This window comes from Hyla sarda, chromosome 4, assembly GCF_029499605.1.
Source record: "Hyla sarda isolate aHylSar1 chromosome 4, aHylSar1.hap1, whole genome shotgun sequence".
Taxonomy (NCBI): Eukaryota; Metazoa; Chordata; class Amphibia; order Anura; family Hylidae; genus Hyla; species Hyla sarda.
The window spans coordinates 68252928-68272261 of record NC_079192.1 but is presented as its reverse complement, the minus strand read 5'-3'; the positions used below and the strand labels follow the sequence as shown (position 1 = coordinate 68272261).

The following is a 19334-nucleotide window of genomic DNA, read 5'->3' as shown; positions in this document are numbered from 1 at the left end:
CTATTGCTATGCGGTGATCACTTTGTATTCTAGCTTTTACAGATATGACTTAGGACTCTCCCGGTTTAAGTGAGGAATAGTTAGGTTTGAAAATTGCTTACGTGACAATGCAGCAGTATAAATGTTGACAAGTATGAAGAGGTATTTTATTTTTTTATTTCAATAGTTTTTTGGGGATATATATATATATATATATATATATATATATATATATATATATATATATATATATATATATATATATATATATATAATTTTATTTAATAATATAAAAATATAATATATATTTCTCCCAAATTACTTATAAATCAAAACCTGTTCAGAGGAAAAGGGGTGCAATTGCCCATAGCAACCAGTCAGATCGCTTCTTTCAGTTTTTAAAGAGGTCTGTGAAAAATATCAGACGCAATCTGGTTGCTATAGACATGTGGTCAACTTTTTCTCTGCTCAAGTTTTCATAAATCTTCCCCATGGTGTTTAAAAAGAACAAACAAAATAGACATAGCCTAAAAGTAAGGTCTGCTCATGCACACTACAGAATCCTATGGATCTCAGTGGAATTCCTCTGCACTATATAAACTGTTTTCTGGAGCGGAACTTTCTATGCAGCTCAGGATTCCAGCATGTTCATTCTTTTGTGGAATCAGCACGGAACCGCGTTGCAGTCAATGGGACAGCCATGGATTCCGCTGGAGGCTGCTGCGAGCAGAATTCTGCTCAGAGTAATTAAGAACAGCCTTTTGGTAGTGTGTATGGACCCTTATTGACCAACCAGATGTTACCAGTTGGGGAAAGGGGGTGTCATACACGGAGACTCTCTATTCAAAGCTTAGTGTCACAGTCTAGGGTCACGCCCCCAACTGGTAACACCCAGTTGACTATTTAGTCATACATCTTGAGGAATGGCACAATACAGAGCTATAAGAAAATATCTTCTAGAATAGTTTTTTTCAGGGGGAATACAAAGATGTACTTGATTGGTTGCTGTGGGCCACAGACTAAATACATGAGGCCCCATGTGTTTCTAGAAATGCGCACAAGCCATATGTTTCACGCAAGATCCTTCGCTGCAGCAGATCTTCTTGCTCAGGGACTGGAAACTAAGCAGAATTTCACAGTTAAAGGGGAACTATTTTCTTGTTGCGGCAGCAGGATGGGCGTCCAAACTCCCAGCAACTGCGCAGCGAGCGGACTACGGAATAGAGCCCCATAGACTTGCATGGGATTTTCGGTTATTACGTAGACGGCTCACTTTAGCAGCGAGCTGCAGGGTGTCTGGGAGGTTAAACGCGTATCCCGCCATGTGCAACAACATTGTTGTCACCCTTCAAAAATCTGTTCCTGTTTACGGAGTTCCAGAAGAAGGGAAGTCGTTCTTATTTTCATGTGTGTATGTTTTTGTTTTGCTACCCTTAGGAGGGGTGGTGGGTTTAAAAAGTGTGTACGATTTATGATGATTGTAAATATCTAAATTGTTTAATTATTAAAGAGTTTATTATTTAATAGTGCGGATGTTGAGACACATTTTGTACTTGTGGTGTATTGCGCAGCGTATATTGCGGTGTATAACCTCTGTTCAGCTGGTACCTATGTTGTAATAGTCTCCGGCCTGTGGCTTTTCAGCAAAACTTCACCTCCCTGTACACCAGCATTGGGCTCCAAACTATGGAGACCCCTGTAAGGAATAGAGTTAAAACAAAATGTTAAAGAATTGCGCAACAAATTGCCTCATTCACACCTGATAGAAAAACAGGCCTTGTTTCTTATAGCAACCAATCGCTGTGCAGCTTTCATGTTTACAGGGCAGGTTCAGAAATGAAAGCTGAGCTGTGGTTGCTAAGGGCAACAAGGCAAATAGGACTGAATGTCGTTAATGGTTTATACTACGTTGGGTCAAATTATTGTAATGGGGGAGATTGATTAAAAGTTGTGCAGAGGAACAGTGAAGCAGTTGCCCGTAGAAACCAAAAAGGCCCCTGAAAATGAAAGCTGAAATTTTATTGGTTGCTAGGGGCAACTGCTCCTCTACACAAGGTTTGATAAATCTCCCGCAATGGGTGTGCGGTGTTATACAACATTAATACTGTGCTATGGGTATCCTCCATATTACTGCCGGGACACTGTGTAACCCAGCCTTGGCTGCCAGCTGACTAGCTGTTCTTTACATACAGGCATGCTCAACTCAGCTGAGCATGCATGGGTTTTCGAAAGGGCGAGAGGGAGTTTATCTGTTCAGTAGAGAGGCCCTTAAATACACATTTGTTGGCACTATCATTCAACTTCTAATGTGTGTGAGCTTCTTAAAGGGGTATTCCGGGAATTTTTTTTTTTTTTATTTGACTATGCTACAGGGGCTGTAAAGTTAGTGTAGTTCATAATAAAGCGTCTGTACCTGTGTGTGACGGTTTTCTCACAATTCTTCGTGATTTTCACCCCATTTTTTTTTTTTACCAGCATACAAAATGACTGTTGTCTCAGATTTTTCCCAGCTTGCAATGCGGCCAAGACCTGACTCACTAGTCAGCTGATGACAGGGAGCCTGTCTGCTTCAATGGGTGGAGAGAGCAATCTGCAACTAATGCAACAGCTGTTGGCACCCTGATTGAAAACCACAGGTCTTTTGAATGGATGCAGCTTATTTATGTTTCAATGAGTGGGGTGGCTGATGTGTGGGAGGGAGGAAAATGGAATTGTGGGATTTGTAGTAAAAAAAAAAGAGAGAAAACTAAAACTGTAAATACCAGTTCACAAAAAGCTAGCCACAGTGTTATGGTAATCTCACAACATAGCCATTTAGCCCCAATACAAGCGCAGATCCTTCCTAAGCATGTCCATTACTGCCTGCCAGGTACGTACTAAAATCACCTTATGGTGGATAACTCCTTTAAGCACATGTTCTCCCAGCAGAGTGTCTGCCTTACAATTTTTTGGGGTGGACTGTGGTACAAAATGCAGGCACTAGGACTGCTCAAAAATGTGCCATCCCCATAGAAGGCAATGCATTTCTGATCAGATTCTGCAATGTCAATTCTTTCTGTGAAAGCCGGAATCTGAATTTCCGTGGCAGATGTTCCCGACGTGGAAATTCCACAGCAAAATCCCATTAAAAACAATAGGACTCTTCGCTGGATTCTGCTTGGAAATTCCGCTGTGTGAATGGGGCCTTACGCAACACAGGGTCCTGAGATGTGATGGCTCCAATACAGAAGCTTGACAGTTTACAATACTGTACAAACGGTGTAGTCAGACTCCCTGAAATACTCTGGGTAAAGACTTGTTAAAGGGGTACTCCGGTGGAAAACTAGCTGCTGAATACTACAGAGGAAATTCTTTTCTTTTTGGAACACAGAGCTCTCTGCTGACATCATGACCACAGTGCTCTCTGTTGACATCTCTGTTCATTTTAAGAACTGTCCAGAGTAGGAGAAAATCCCCATAGCAAACATATGCTGCTATGGACAGAGATGTCAGCAGAGAGCACTGTGGTCATGATGTCAGCAGAGAGCTCTGTGTTCCAAAAAGAAAAGAATTTCCTCTGTAGTATTCAGCAGCTAATAAGTACTGAAAGGATTAAGATTTTTTTTTTATAGAAGTAATTTACAAATCTGTTTAACTTTCTGGCACCAGTTGATAAAAAAAAAAAAAAAAAAAAAGTTTTCCACCGGAGTACCCCTTTAAGTCTAGGGCAGTGGTCTCCAAACCATGGACCTCGAAATGTTGCAAAACGACAACTCCCAGCATGTCTAGACAGCCTTTGTTTTGACGACTTTAAAGCAGTTTGCTGTCACCTTCCTAAGGCTAGGTCCACACTGTGCTACCACCTCATTAGATGTATCAGTCGGCATCCTGTCGAAAACAAGATGTCGACCTAAACTGTAATGAAGAGCAGTGGAAGCTGCCTTAATTTTAATGGCCCAAACTGAGTCACCGTTCGGGCCACATGCAGTATCTTCAGCAGACTGGATAGTGCAGCAGGCCGCTCTTTTAAAGGAGATATCCAGTGGTGAACAACTTATCCCCTATCCTTAGGATCGCGGGGGGGTCCGACCGCTGGGGGCCCCCGCGATCTCCTGTACGGAACCCCGACAGCCCACGGGAAGGGGGCATGTCGACCTCCGCACGAAGCGGCGGCCGACACGCCCCCTCAATACAACTCTATGGCAGAGCCGATGCGCTGCCTTCGGCAATCTCCGGCTCTGCCATAGTGATGTATTGAGGGGGCGTGTCGGCCACCGCTTCGTGCGGAGGTCGACACCCGCTATCTGGCCGGAGAGACTGGCCCGCGTACAGAAAGATCGCAGAGGGCCCCAGCGGACGGACCCCCCCCCGCAATCTCAAACTTATCCCCTTGCCTTAGGAAAGGGGAATACGTTTTTCTCCATTGGACTACCCCTTTGTTTGCTGTAAAAAAAAAAAAAAAAAAAAAAGCACATACAGTCTGAACAGTGACTATTTGGCTGTTGAAATAAATGGCACACACTGCCCTGCTTTACAGTATCCGTCGGCATCTTGTTTTCGGCAGGATGCCGACAGATACATCTAAAGAGAGGTGGTAGCGCAGTGTGGACATAAAAAAACTAAAAACGCCCTGTGGCAAATTTGGCGTTTTTGCCAAATGGAAACACAGCCTTAGTTCACACATACAGGATCTGCTGCATGTTTTCTGGAACTAGTTTTGCTACTCATTGAAGTTAATGGGTAGGAGAATCAGCTGCACAAAATATGCAGCAGATACTGTACGTGTGAACGTACCCTTTAGGGGTGCGTTCACGTGCATATTTTCTACCGCAGATCTGCTTCAGCAGCTTTTGCTGCCTATTGAAGTCAATGGGCAGCAAAATCTGACGAAGCAGATCTGCAGCAGAAAATCCGCTCGTGTGAATGAGCCCTTAGGGTCAATTCCCATGTACAGTATTTGAAGCTGTGTTCAGTCATTGAGTTCACATTGAAATCTGCAGCAGAAAATCCTGTGCATCAATACTGCGTGGAATACAGTACGTCGGGGTGCATTCACACGGGTGGATTACCGGCAGGATTTCCTGTGAAAAATCTGCAGCAGCTTTTGCTACCATAGACTTGAATGGGTCAGAGGAAAATCTGCCTCTATTGCGGATTTTCTGCTGACTAATTGAAGTCAATGGTAGCAAAATCGGCTGCGGATTTTCCAAAGCAACTGCGGAAATTCTTCAGGTAATTCGCCTGTGTGAATGTACCCTTAGACTAAGGTCACATGTAGCGTATACACAGTGTAGCACCGTGGTCTTCAACCGGCGGACCTCCAGATGTTGCAAAACTACAACTCCCAGCATGCCCGGACAGCCAACGGCTGTCCGGGCATGCTGGGAGTTGTAGTTTTGCAACATCTGGAGGTTCGCAGGTTGAAGACCACTGGTGTAGCATATTCATGCTGTGCAAACTCTGCTGCGCAGCACAAAATACGCTGCGTATTCTCATCATATGGCTGCCGTGGGAAGCTCTGTGTGTCTGCTCCTAGGAGAAGGTGGGGGAGATTTATTAAAACCTGTGCAGAGGAAAAGTTGCCCATAGCAACCAATCAGATCACGTCTTTCATTTTTAACAAGGCCTCTGCAAAATGAAAGAAGCTATCTGATTGGTTGCTATGGGCAACTCTTCCTCTGCACGGGTTTTGATACGTCTCCCTCTAGGACCCAACTCATACACTAACTAGGAATCGCGTGTGATCAGCGCTGCAGTCTGAATGAAGCTGTAATTTGATGCTTGGAATGTATTGAATGCGGATATGTCCCTGCCGGTGCCCCGGGCTATCTATGCGGGCACACAGTGTGCCAGTCCCCGCACATAATAAAGCCCTGTGTTCTCTCTACCAGTCTTTACACCCCATTGTTTTTAATCCTGGGCTCCTGGCACGAAAAGCGTTAAGTCTCACTTGGCTTCACGCCTTGTTTACAGCCGCCCCTCCGTAGCCACGCCCCATATTCGCGCCCGTTGCTCTTTCTATTGGTTACTGGAGATGGCCGCGTTTGCTATTGGTCAGGCAGCAGCAGTGGCGGCCCACGTGATTGGTTGCTGTACGTACAGTAAGTGTGGAGCGGCGTTTGCCTCCACCAACATGGCCGTTGCTGCTGTGCGGCTTCTGCTAGTGGCCGGATTAGGGGTATCGCAGGCGGCGTCGCCGGTAGGAGAGGCCGGGGACCAGGCCCAGGTGTTAGGGCTGCGGCTGGAGGATGGCAGCGGAGTGTCTATGAGCGGAGGCGTCATCAGGGCTCGTCCCGGCTCTCTTTTCCGTCTCCGTCTGTATGGCTCAGGTTTGCGCAATGATACCTGGCCCTGGCTGTCCATTGGGGCCCCTGGGGGCCAGAGCTGCAGCCCTGCAGTGGAGTCTCCCCTCCATCTGCTGGATGAGTATGTGGTGTGCAGTGAGCACTCGGGCCTGGTCACCGTGAAGGCTCAGGATGGGGTGACAGGGGGCAGAGGACTGATGTACCCCCTGTGTATCCGCCAGGGGGCAGAGTGGAGCCTCTATCCATTGGGGGACACAGTGGTCACAGTGGCGGAGGATGAAGAAGAGGAGAAGCCGCCGTGGGTGAGGGCCGAGCAGTGTGCCCCCTTCTCACCCAGTTCACGGCTTCAGACGCTGGGCTATAGGTCCAAGCAGCAGGACTATCTGGATGTGTGGTTATTGGCCCTCCTCATAGTCCTGTGTATACTGCTGTCCGGCCTCCTGCGGGGTCTACAGCTCAGCACCCTCATCCTAGAACCTCCAGAACTGGGCATCCTCAAAGACTGGGGCGCCCCCTCCGAGCGATCTGTTGCCACCCGGCTGGATTATCTCAGGACTCGATGGGGCGGCTACACACTCATTTCCCTTTTGGCCTTGTGCTGTATCACCAATGCTGCCGTAGCCGTCCTACTGAACCGTGCCATAGACTCCATAGCTGGTGCCATCTTTTCAGCAGCTGGACTGCTCTTATTTGCCGGAGAGGCCTTGCCCGCTGCCATTACGTCAGTCTGGGGTCCTTGGTTGGCCTCCAAGTGTCTATGGCTGACCCACTTCTTTCTGCTTCTGCCGGCACCTGTTTCTTATCCCCTATCCTGGCTCCTGGAGAAAGTCTTTGGGCAGGACCCAAGCTGCTGTCGCCTGAGATTACGGAACTTGGAACTGGCCCGATGTGGGGATCCATATAGCGAACTGGTGCGGGATGAATTCAGCAAGGGAGCGTTGAGAAACAGGACGGTGGAAGACATATTGACACCTGTGAGCGAGTGTTTTATGCTAGCTAGTGATGCCCTCCTGGACTTTAACACCATGTCCAGTATCATGGAGAGCGGCTACACCCGTATCCCTGTATATGAGAACGAGCGCTCAAACATTGTGGACATCCTGTACCTGAAAGACCTGGCCTTTGTGGACCCAGAAGACTGCACCCCCCTGAGCACCATCACGCGGTTCTACAGTCACCCGGTCCATTTTGTGTTTAGTGACACCAAGCTGGACGCTGTGCTGGAGGAGTTCAAGAAGGGTGAGGGGCTAAGTCTATAAGTGTTTGCACAAATGCACAGTCCTATGTCTACTATTCCTTAATGATTCCATTAGGTGTAGGTTGAGGGGGCATAATTCTGGTGGGATGGGACCAAAAGATGTTCGTGGAGTTGCCTCAAGCAATGATAGTAGAGGCAGTACAGCGAGGAACATGGAAAACTATTCCATTACCAAACCATCAACCCCTAGAACGTGCTGCTCAGGTACGTGCCAGGATGTCAGCGGTGGGTTCAGTTCACGCTCATCTCTGTGTGCGTCATAATTACAGATGGGAGAATCTAAAGATCATCTAATGAATCGGCTGTTCAGTCGTTTAGCCTTCAAAAAGTTGTTCCACTTTCTAAGTTTTCTGATTCATTGGAGAAGTTTGGAATTACACAGTCCAGAGTCGTAGTCCAGACGTCACTAGGGAATCAGAATGACTGGACAAATCCATGGCCGATTCTTTAGATTTTAAATCCTACTGTAGATTCGCTCATCTCTGCTTATGATCCATCATGTCCCCTGTGCCTTGTTGTGCTGGTATCATGGCTGACCCATTCCCTTTATTCATGTCCTCTTGTATGTGTTTATACCATATCTTCCTAGGCAAGTCCCACTTGGCCATTGTGCAGAAGGTGAACAATGAAGGAGAAGGAGACCCGTTCTATGAGGTGATGGGGCTGGTCACTCTGGAGGATGTCATAGAAGAGATAATAAAATCGGAGATCCTGGATGAATCAGAAGACTGCAGTAAGGAGCTGGGGTGGTAGTTGCCTTGGCATTGGGAGGGGGGGGGGGGCACATATCCAGGAGGGGCAGGGTCTCTTGGACTTGCCATAGTTAATTAACCACTACAAAAGGCACCTAACGTTCAGTTTTATGATCATACCTAAATAAAATAACAGCACCACACTTAGGTTGTATGTGGTATTACAACTGGGCTCTATCCACTTTTGGACTTCAGTGGAACTGAGCTGCAATACAACACACAAAATTATTGACAAGTCAACAAACACCTGAGACAGCTTACTGTATATGATGGGCTTAGACCCTTTGTTCACAGAATAATTGCCTATTAAACCCATTTGTATGGCGTAAAGGAAATCTCATCAGTGTTACCTTCACTGCAGACAGTAGTGCAGGTAACACCGATGACAACCATACTTACCTGGTGCTGTTCTGTGCTCTGGTTTTCCCGCTATCTTCCGCTGTATCTTCCCTTTTGGGGCCGACTTGGATCATGGGCGGAGCTTCTTGACGTAACTGCTGCTGTTTTCTGCTGGGTCGTGCCGCTAGCAAACATCAGCGGTGACTAGAGATGGGCTAACTTCCAGTAATTCGATTTCGTCACAAACTTCTCGGCTCGGCGGTTGCTGACTTTAGCCTGCATAAATTAGTTCAGCTTTCAGGTGCTCCAGTGGGCTGGAAAAGGACGATACAGTCCTAGGAGAGAGTCTCCTCCACCGGAGCACCTGAAAGCTGAACTAATTTATGCAGGCTAAAGTCAGCAACCGCTGAGCCGAGAAGTTCGTGACAAATCAAATTACTGTAAGTTTGCTCATCTCTAGTGGTGACGTTACTAAGCTTCCTCCATGCTCCAAGTCGGCCCCGGAACGGAAGATATGGACGTAGACCCAGAGCACGGAATGGGACAAGGTAAGTATCGTCATCAGAGTCACTTGCGTGACTCTGATACCTTTCTTTTGCCAATCTATCGTTAAGTAATTAGCATTTTATTAGATATGCATATTAACCTTTTAGGGGCATTGAGGGCAAGGTTTCATCTGTAGGTTCACTGGTTAGACTACCTGAAGCCATGCCCACCATATAATGCAGAGCTGCCCTTGTGCTAAACAGCACTGTGAGACATCTTGCATATGTGTAGTAATCCAGCATGAGCGAGACACTGAGATTACAGCACATGCGCAAATTTCCCTCTGTGCTATACATGGGATACATGGAGGGGGCATGTCCACTTCTGCTTCGTGTGGGTTCGGCACGCCCCCTTCCAGCAGACTGGCGGGGCCCTGTTCTGGAGATCGCAGGGGGTCCCAAGGGTCGGACCCCCCGTGATCTATAACTTATCCCCTTTCCTTTGGATAGGGGATAGGTTTTGTTTCACTACAGAACTCCTTTAAATTGCTATTTTTTGCACAACCACTCAAATTTTAGTTCAATTTCACAGCAGCCCGGACCACCAGCCCAGACTTTCCTACTTTCATGAAGACCGTGCACCTCTATGATTAATGTAGGGGAAGTACACATGATGTATGCCCAGGAAAACACAGGTAAAGAGCACTTGATTCACGCCTGTTGCCTCCAAGCTCTGGACCTCTAGCTGTTGCAAAACTACAACTCCTAACAAAACTTGTATAATTCTATCTGTGAGTGACATCGGTGCTCCCCCACAGATGTCATCAGTTACATGGAGACAGTAGTTACTCTGTGTGAACACCATTACAGCATAGTCCTGATGTAATCTGCAGAATTCTTTTCAGTATGCCTTTAGAGATACAGGTCACATGATGCAATGAATTAGTTAATATCATATGATTAGTGCCAGAAAGACACATGGTTGAGGAGGGATTAATGGGACCTGAATAGTTCACATTCTGCTTCTGAGAGAAGTGTCCTAGTTATCTACTGAAAAGTAGTCTTACAAAGAGAAATGTATTTCCTATTTAGCTCATCCATACAGGAAAAGGCCGCCACTGATCTATATTAAACCAGTATCCTGTGGTTCATATGTCATAGCTGCACCAGTACATCCATGTGCACATTTACTGCTACTTGTTGTTTGTTTGTTTTAATAACAATTTAGTGGTATATTCTAGAGCTAAATTCTGTTTTTGTGATTGGAGACAATCAGGAAGCTTGTTATTAGGTCCCTAATAGTGTAGCTGGCCACACATGTTGGCCAACAGTTCTCTGACAATTCCCTGGCTGAATGTGCATGTATTCTAAATGGGGAGGTAAGCTGCTACCAGACAACTTTTGGTGGTGGTGTACCTCCTCTGAAAACAAAATGATCAGACTTGTTAAAGGGCTACTTCACTTTATAAAAACTGATCCCTGTCCAAAGGGGTCACCTGTAGGGGCTGGAGCAGGCTGGGGAGAAGCGGAGGTAAGCTTTGTTCAGGAGATTGTAGGGGGGTTCCAGAGGTTGCCTCCCACCTCTCCTACCACTCAATCAGACACTTATGCCCTATCCTTTGGATAGTGAATGATTTTAAAGAGTACTTCACTCTATAAAAATTTAAAGTGCCAGATCCAATTATGGACAGAAGAGAGTCAAGAAGGCCCCTATAAACGTAACATGGTTGCCCGATATTGCCAGTTTCAGTTTGTGAATGGCCAGTTGTAAGGCTGTGGGCCAAATTTATTTTGTTTCCTAAGCACAAAATGAAGCAACTTTCTAAATGGTATTTTTACAAATTTCCTACCATTTACCCAGAGGTAGCAGCAGCTCAGATAGTAGATAGGGGGAAGAGAAACCCTAGAGGACAGCTCTCACGGAGAGCAGATACAAAGCAGTCTACAAGGCAAAATCATATATGTTGTGTAGAAGTATAGAGAGAAAGCAGAACACATCAAACTGTATAAGTAAGAGTAAGCAAAAGTTTTCATAATTACCGATCAGCAAAAAAAAAATCATCATTAGTAAGTAAAAAGTAAAATAATGCCAATATACTTATATAAAAATATATATCTGCATCCTGTTACTGTACAATATGCTTGTTGTATACATTCCATATATGGAGTCAGCATGGGATGCTGGAGCATTTTAGTTCTGAAATCTGTAGATTTACTTGGCACTCGAATACAGTCTGTATCTCCAGATTAGTGAAAGCTAAGTAATTATATGTATTTACAAGGTTTTGGGCCACGTTGGGGTTCTTCAAAATCTTACTTCCCACAGTGCAACATCTACATCATCACACATAAGGGAGTACACCCCTGACATTTTTTTTTATTTTATAAATAACAAGAGCCTCTGCTACAATGTAAAGGGTGAGTGCACAGCTTGTATACCATGTGTTTATAAGTTGTGTCCCCTCAAAATAACTCAACACAGACATTAATGTCTAAACCTTGCCAACAAAAGGGAGTACACCCCTAAGAGAGAATGTCCAAACTGGGCCCATTTAGCCACTTTCCCTCTCTGGTTGCTTCCGGGAGGCCAAAGACCGTACAATGATTTTACAGGACAGGTTCCACACAGAACCAGTCTCGCCATGGTAAACCAAAACAGTTAAGTGCACATCTTTGGGAAATAGAAATATGAGTGCTGCCAGCATTGCTGCAAAGGTTGAAGGAGTGGGGGTCAGCCTGTCAGTACTCAGACCATACACCGCACATTGCATCAAATTGGTCTGCATGGTTGTCATCCCAGAAGGAAACTTCTTCTAAAGATAATACACAAGAAAGCACGCAAACAGTTTGCTGAAGACTAAGGACATGGATTACTGGAACAATGTCTTGTAGTCCCATGAGACCAAGATAAACTTATTTGGTTTAGATGGTGTCAAGTTTGTGTAGCAGCAACCAGGTGAGGAGTACAAAGACAAGTGTGTCTTACCTACAGTCAAGCATGGTGGTGGGACTGTCATGGTCTGTGGCTGCATGAGGGCTGCTGGCACTGGGGAGATACAGATCATTGAGGGAATCATGAATGACAACATGTACTGGGACATACTGAAGCAGACCATGATCTCCTCCCTTCAGAGACTGGGCCGCAGGGCAGTATTCTCACATGATAATGACCCCAAACACCTCTCCAAGATGGTCACTTCCTTGCTAAAGAAGCTGAGGGTGAAGGTGATGGACTGACCAGTATGTCTCCAGACCTAAACAGCTGAAGTTCTTGGAAAGAAAAATGACTTGTGCCAAATAAAATCTAGAAGTATTCCATTTCCTTAGGACATAATTTGTCATATGATTTATGCTTGGCCTAGCTCATGCCAACTAGTAGAAGTGCTGCCATTTGTAGGGCATTGCTATGATTGAAAAGATGGGGTTCTGAGATGGTACACAGGCTATATAAAATAGCTGCCCTGTCTGGGAACTATATTTAGCAGGATTAACACCTATTGAAGTCACGGATGTAGAAAAGGAATTTTATGTTTAGTTGTATTGCTGTCCAGCTGAAGGCTTTACCATCAAATATTGGGCTCTGCCAACTCTGATGAATTTTACAGGCTGTTCTTTACAATAGCAAATTTTGATAGCGGTGACAATTTATTTAGTAGAATACTAGTAGCATACCCTTTGTTACCTGGTCTTCCTACCTAGACCTTGTGGTAGAGGAAAAGCAAAACTCCCCCTGCACTATTTGTATCTCCTTGCGAGACAATCGGCAGGATGTTTAAAGGGAACCAATCGTGAGATTTTACCATATACTCTATGGATGATGAGAATATGAAGTTTGAAAGTCTCCCCCACCAGCCCCATAAGTAGTCCCCTGGGCGGGGAGCTATACTAACATCGCAGGCACGCCCACTTCATCGCTCTGCTCTGTCTGCTAAGGGAGCAGAGTTGTGACGGGGGCTGTCAATCATGCTGAGGGGGCATGATTACAGCCGAGAAGACGGGACTAGGTAAATATAGCTCCAGGCCCAGGGAACTACTTAGGGGGCCGGTGGGGGACTCTTTTTTTTTAAACTTCATATCCTCATCATCACTGAGGAACACAGGAACGTCTCCTGGGGATGGTTAGGAAGAAGATTTTACCATATATAACATATTGCCATTCATTCTATATGGTAACTTCAAGGAAAAGGTGGATATCCGGCTCCCAATGGAATGAATAAAATACAAACTTTAATGAAAAAATAGCATAAAAAAAAGTACAGGTGGAAAAAAAATAAGTGAAAAACCAACAAAGGGTAAAAACACAAACACAGCACCTTTTTTAAAGTCCCGGGCAATCTCTGCAGCTCAAGAGTAACGCAGTCAGGAGATGTGGAGGACCTGTGATAAATATGGGGCTAGGACACATTTTTGTAAAATTTCACTTCAAACCATCATTTTGTATGACTCCTTCTCTGCAACCTTTTGAAACTGCTGTCCACAGACAGTTTTGTAAGCCAGGTCTGGGCTGGTGTAGGTTTTTTGTGTAATTGAAGGGTGTGCGACAAATCATTTTATTTATTTATTTTTGTAGAAAGTCGCACATCGTGAATTACTGTTCACTGTAAAGTAAAAGGAAGAATCTGTGTAAAAAAATTTGTTCTGAGATCTGTTCGGCATATATCAAAAAGTTGTACAATTTGTCGCAATTGCGACATTTCAGTGACAAATATACACAGAAAACCTGTGTAAATGCCTTGTTAAAGGGGTATTCCAGGAAAAAACTTTTTTATATATCAACTGGCTCCAGAAAGTTAAACAGATTTGTAAATTATTTCTATTAAAAAATCTTAATCCTTTCAGTACTTATGAGCTGCTGAAGTTAAGGTTGTTCTTTTCTGTCTAAGTCCTCTCTGATGACACCTGTCTCAGGAAACGCCCAGTTTAGAAGAGGTCTGCTATGGGGATTTGCTTCTAAACTGGGCGTTTCCCGAGACACGTGTCATCAGAGAGCACTTAGACAGAAAAGAACAACCTTAACTTCAGCAGCTCATAAGTACTGAAAGGATTAAGATTTTTTTAATAGAAGTAATTTACAAATCTGTTTAACTTTCTGGAGCCAGTTGATATATTTATATATAAAAAAGTTTTTTCCTGGATAACCCCTTTAAATGTCCTCCATAAACTTGCATGGGTCTTCAGACAAAACCTTCCACGCTTGCATAAGGGGGTGGGTTAGGGTTGATTTAACTCTACTATATTTTTAGTTGACATATAAGTAATTTCTACCAAGTTTCTTTGACATAGCTCCAGCCATATGGATGTCATCTGAAAGATGGAGCGATATGTTAGCTACATAGACTGCATTTTTATATACTTTAGTCTGGGATTAATACTGATAAATTCTTATATGTTGGTCAGAGTGAGGGGTTATAAACAATCCCTCTTTCTCTGGAGGTCCTGTCCTGTGCTGCATTACACAGACAACTCATTGATTTAAAGGGTACCTCTCATCAAAAAAACTTTTGATATATTATAGATTAATGTGTGCAGAATAACTTTACAATTGCATGTTATTAAAAAATATGCTTCTTTCTATTTAATTTTCCACTTTGAAGAAATGACCACTAGGGGTCTCCCTACCAGTCCTGTCAGCAAGCATTTCAGACTCATGCTGGAGTCCTAAACACTACGAGCTGCCAGTCTGCTTTGTTCACAAAGGAGAACACTCAGAGCTGCCAGCCTGCTTTGTTCACAGTCTGTTTGGCTGTGAACAAAGCAGGCTGGCAGCTCTGAGTGTTTAGGACTCCAGCATGAGTCAGAAATGCTTGCTGACAGGACTGATCGGGAAAAATACAATAGAAAGAAGCGTATTTTTCATTAACATGCTATTGGAAAGTTATTCAACATTCATTAATCTAAAATATATATAAAGGTACCCTTTAAATAGGCAAAGTGTAATGCTTCACTTCTCCCGTGGTGGCACTGTAGTAAAACTGATCACTTACTGCCGCACTGAGGGTCACTTTGTGATCAGCTTTTTGTCACAGGACCCTTCTAATAAGTAGGGAATGTCCGAAGTGGAAAACCCCTTTTAGCCCAATTTAGGGTACTCGTAATATTGCTGTATAAACTGGCACACAGGACTTCTGACTGGAGCTCTAGAACATCTTCACTTTCACTTCTTTCTGCATTTGTATGTAAAATAAAACATTCATGTCTAGCATCTTGTTTAAAACTCATATTCCATTTGGTACAGGCCAGAATTCTGGCACATCTGCAGTAATAAATATGCTCCATTATTCCTGTATGCCCAATCCTTTGTCACATCAGGACATAATCTGCTGCCTGCTCCCTTCTCCCCATTGACATAAACATGCCCGCCCAACTGAGGGAGAAGCAGCTGCCATGTAATGGTTATTTCCTGTGTACAGGGATCCCTCAACTTACAATGGCCTCAACATACAATAGTTTCAACATACAATGGTCTATTCTGGACCATTGTAACTTGAAACCTGACTCAGCATACAATGTTACAGACAGTCCAGATCTGTGAGACATGTCACAACTGAAGGAACTGACCAAGTAGAATGGACATTCACTGGTAAATCACCTCTATTACTGAAGTGCATGCACTGACTGGTGTCTGGTAGCGCCCCCTACAGTACAGGGAGGAACTACAAGTTCTGTACTACTCCTTACCTGTGCCGGGGTTAGCTGCTCCATTGGACACCAAGTAAGGGTGGCTCTATTAAAGGGGTACTCCGCCCCTAGACATCTTATCCCCTATCCAAAGGATAGGGGATAAGATGTCAGATCGCCGCGGTCCTGCTGCTGGGGACCCCCGGGATCCCCGCTGCGACACCCCGCTGTCATTACTGCACAGAGCGAGTTCGCTCTGTGCGTAATGACGGGCGATATGGGGGACGGAGCAGCGTGACGTCATGGCGCCGCCCCTCGTGACATCACGACCGCCACACCCCCTCCCATAGACTTGTATTGAAAGGGGCGGGCCGTGACGTCACGAGGGGCGGAGCCGTGATGTAACGATGCTCCGGCCCCTGTACTGCCCATCATTACGTGCAGAGCGAACTCGCTCTGTGCTGTAATGATAGCGCAGTGCCGCAGCGGGGATCCCGGTGGTCCCCAGCAGCTGGACCGTGGCGATCTGACATCTTATCCCCTATCCTTTGGATAGGGGATAAGATGTCTAGGGGCAGAGTACCCCTTTAAGGACACTGTGTGTATTTTACAGGACCCTGAAGAAGCTCCTGTCCTCTACATAAACCATTGTTTCCCAACCAAGGTGCCTCCAGCTGTTGCAAAACTACAACTCCCAGCATGCCCGGACAGCCGTTGGCTGTCCGGGCATGCTGGGAGTTGTAGTTTTGCAACAGCTGGAGGCACCCTGGTTGGGAAACACTTACATAGACAGTGATTACAGCTCCCAGCAGATCTTTCTTACTTTTATATCTAAGGACTTGTTTTATCTATATTAGTTATCTACATATTTTTCTTTAATCCTCACTTTTTCCTATTTTTGAATGACATTTCGGGGGCTTCAGAACCAATTACCAGGTTTCCATAGAGTTATGGTCTCAACATACGATGGTTTCAACATACAATGGTCGTCCTGGAACCGATTAATATTGTAACTTGAGGGTCCACTGTATTTCCAGCTTCTTATAAGAATGGCACAGCATGATGTCTGGTGTGGTTCTAGTTACATATGACAGAATTTCCCAACCAGGGTGCCTCCAGCTGCTGCAAAACTACAACTTCCAGCATGTAGTTTTGCAGCAGCTGGAGGCACCTGGGTTGGGAAACACTAACATAGTCATCAATCATAAGTTTGTTATACATCACATAGGCAGCTGTTTGATATCCGTCTTTTTATCATCTTCCCAGAGCAGAATGTAAAGAAGAAGCGTCCCAAAGCGCAGCCTATCCCGATGCCTCGCAGTGGGGATGACCTGTCATTTTTCAAGACCTCTGATACAGAACAGAAAGTCAAGTTGTCACCCCAACTCTTATTGGCGACTCAGCGCTTCTTATCACAAGGTATTTCTTATCTAAAGGACTTGTCCACTGTATTTATATATGGTAAAATCTTTTTCCTAACATCCCCCCTGGAGACGTTCCTGCCCACAGTGATGGTGATGGTATGAAGTTAGAAAGTGTCCCTGCCAGCCCTGTAAGTTGTCCTCTGGGCGGGGAGCTATACAGTGACCCCTCGACCTACGATGGCCCCGACATACGATCATTTCAACATGCGATGGCCTCTCAGAGGCAGTATCAACATACAATGCTTTTGTATGTTGGGGCCATCGCATAAACGGCTATCCGGCAGCGCAGACTGCTTCAACTGCCACCGGATAGCCGTTTACGGTGCCCCGTGAGCTCCGGTGACTATCACTTACCTGTCCTCTGGGCTCCGGCGCGTCCTCTTCGGGATCCCCTCCATCACTGGCGCTCTCCATCGTCGTCATCGCGTCGCTGCGCACGCCGTCCCGTCATCCAATAGGAGCGGCGTGCGTAGCGACGTGATGGCGGCAACGGAGAGCAAGGATGTCGGGGAAGGAGAGGCCTTGCGTCGGAGACACCCCGGGGACGTGGAGACAGTGATGGACGGCGACATCCCGGGCAGCGGTGACGGTCCGGAGCAGCGGGAACACGCGAGTACAACTTCCTCTAACAGTGGTCTACAACCTGCGGACCTCCAGATGTTGCAAAACTACAACACCCAGCATGCCCGGACAGCCGTTGGCTGTCCGGGCATGCTGGGTGTTGTAGTTTTGCAACATCTGGAGGTCCGCAGGTTGTAGACCACTGTCCTATACTTTACATTGCACGGATCCCTCAACATACGATGGTTTCAACAAACGATGTTCCATTTGGAACGGATTACCATCGTATGTTGAGGGACCACTGTACTTACCTAATCTCATCTTCCTTGGGTGTAATTACGCCCTCTTAGCGTGATTGACAGCCTTCGTCACCGTTGTGCTCCATAAGAGGACGGAGCAGAGCGATGATGTGGCCGGCCCGGGCTGTCAATCATGGAGAGGGGGCGTGATTACAGCCAGAGTCGGTGGGACTAGTTGATTATAGTTCCCCGCCCAATGGACTATTTACAGGGTCGGCAGGGCAGACTTTTCAACCTTATATTCTCGGCATGCCTGCGGGCAGGAACATCTTTTAGGGATAGTGATGAAGAAGATTTTACCATATGTAACGCATTGCTACGTGTTCTATATGGGAAAAATCTGATCACAGGTTCTCTTCAAGTCCTCTTGTGGAAAGGATTTTACACAATGACATTTCTGGACGGAGATTCCGAGTGTGACCGTGTATTCCAGGCAGATTTCACTGAAAGAATGAGCCATATAATTTTTGTTAGTGGGGGAACGTTCTAGTGAACTTCCCTCGTGTACACTGTTCCAGCAATGGGATTCTGCTGCATCGGAATTTCCGAGTGCAATATCTAAGCGGAATTACACTTGGAAATGATGTTGTGTCAACCTGGCCTTAGAGTTTAGCCGCTTTCTTGGCTACATCTTGTGGGAAAGTTTGCTAACAACCAGTGGAGCCGCTATTAGGCTCTGGTTACCGGAGTTGGATTTCACATCAAATCTGATGTCAGTCTGCTTCTAATGCAACTAAAGCGAAGTTCACACGGTGGAATGTGGGCTCAGAAAATTTCCATACGGACATTACACAGACAGCAGAGTTGTGCCGGCGCTAGGACTGCTCAGAAATGCATTGAAATGAAATTAATTTGTCAGCGGAATCCTCAAAAACATTGTACAGGTTCAATGTTTTTGCAGACGCCACAGAAATTCTGCCATGAGAATAGAGCAGTAGAATCATTCTCTATTGAAATCAATGGGACTCTGCTGCTGTGGAATGTCCATGCAGAACATTCATGCAGAATTACGCACTGACATTCTGATTAAAAAGGAATCTCATAGAAATGTTGTGACCATTTTAGGCCCAACATGTCACTTTTCAATGTCACTCTCCCTTCTCCTCAGCTCGGACAGCCAAGAGTGCTTCAGTGTGCAGTGTGTGATTGTCCCTTATCTATATTCACTGCTTCTCGAACCATGTGATGTGCTCAAGTATAGCAAGGCAGCCCTTCCCCACAACACAAGAAGCAAGCTGTATGCCTGGGATGCTGAGCCTCTTTGTTGATAATGGATTTAAAGGGGTACTCCGGTAAAAATTTGTTTTCAAATCAACTGATGCCAGAAAGTTAAAC

General features: G+C 45.4%; 1 protein-coding gene across 1 annotated transcript in view; it reads left to right on the top strand.

The window, feature by feature from the left end:
* Positions 1–5684: 5684 nt before the first annotated feature.
* Positions 5685–19334, top strand: part of CNNM3 (cyclin and CBS domain divalent metal cation transport mediator 3) — a 28774-nt gene continuing 15124 nt past the window's right edge. The window contains exons 1-3 of the mRNA XM_056571342.1: positions 5685–7502; positions 8111–8254; positions 16982–17134. Of these exons, the coding sequence (XP_056427317.1) occupies positions 5993–7502; positions 8111–8254; positions 16982–17134 (1807 nt within the window). The 5' untranslated portion in view covers positions 5685–5992. The remainder of the gene's footprint in view (positions 7503–8110; positions 8255–16981; positions 17135–19334) is intronic.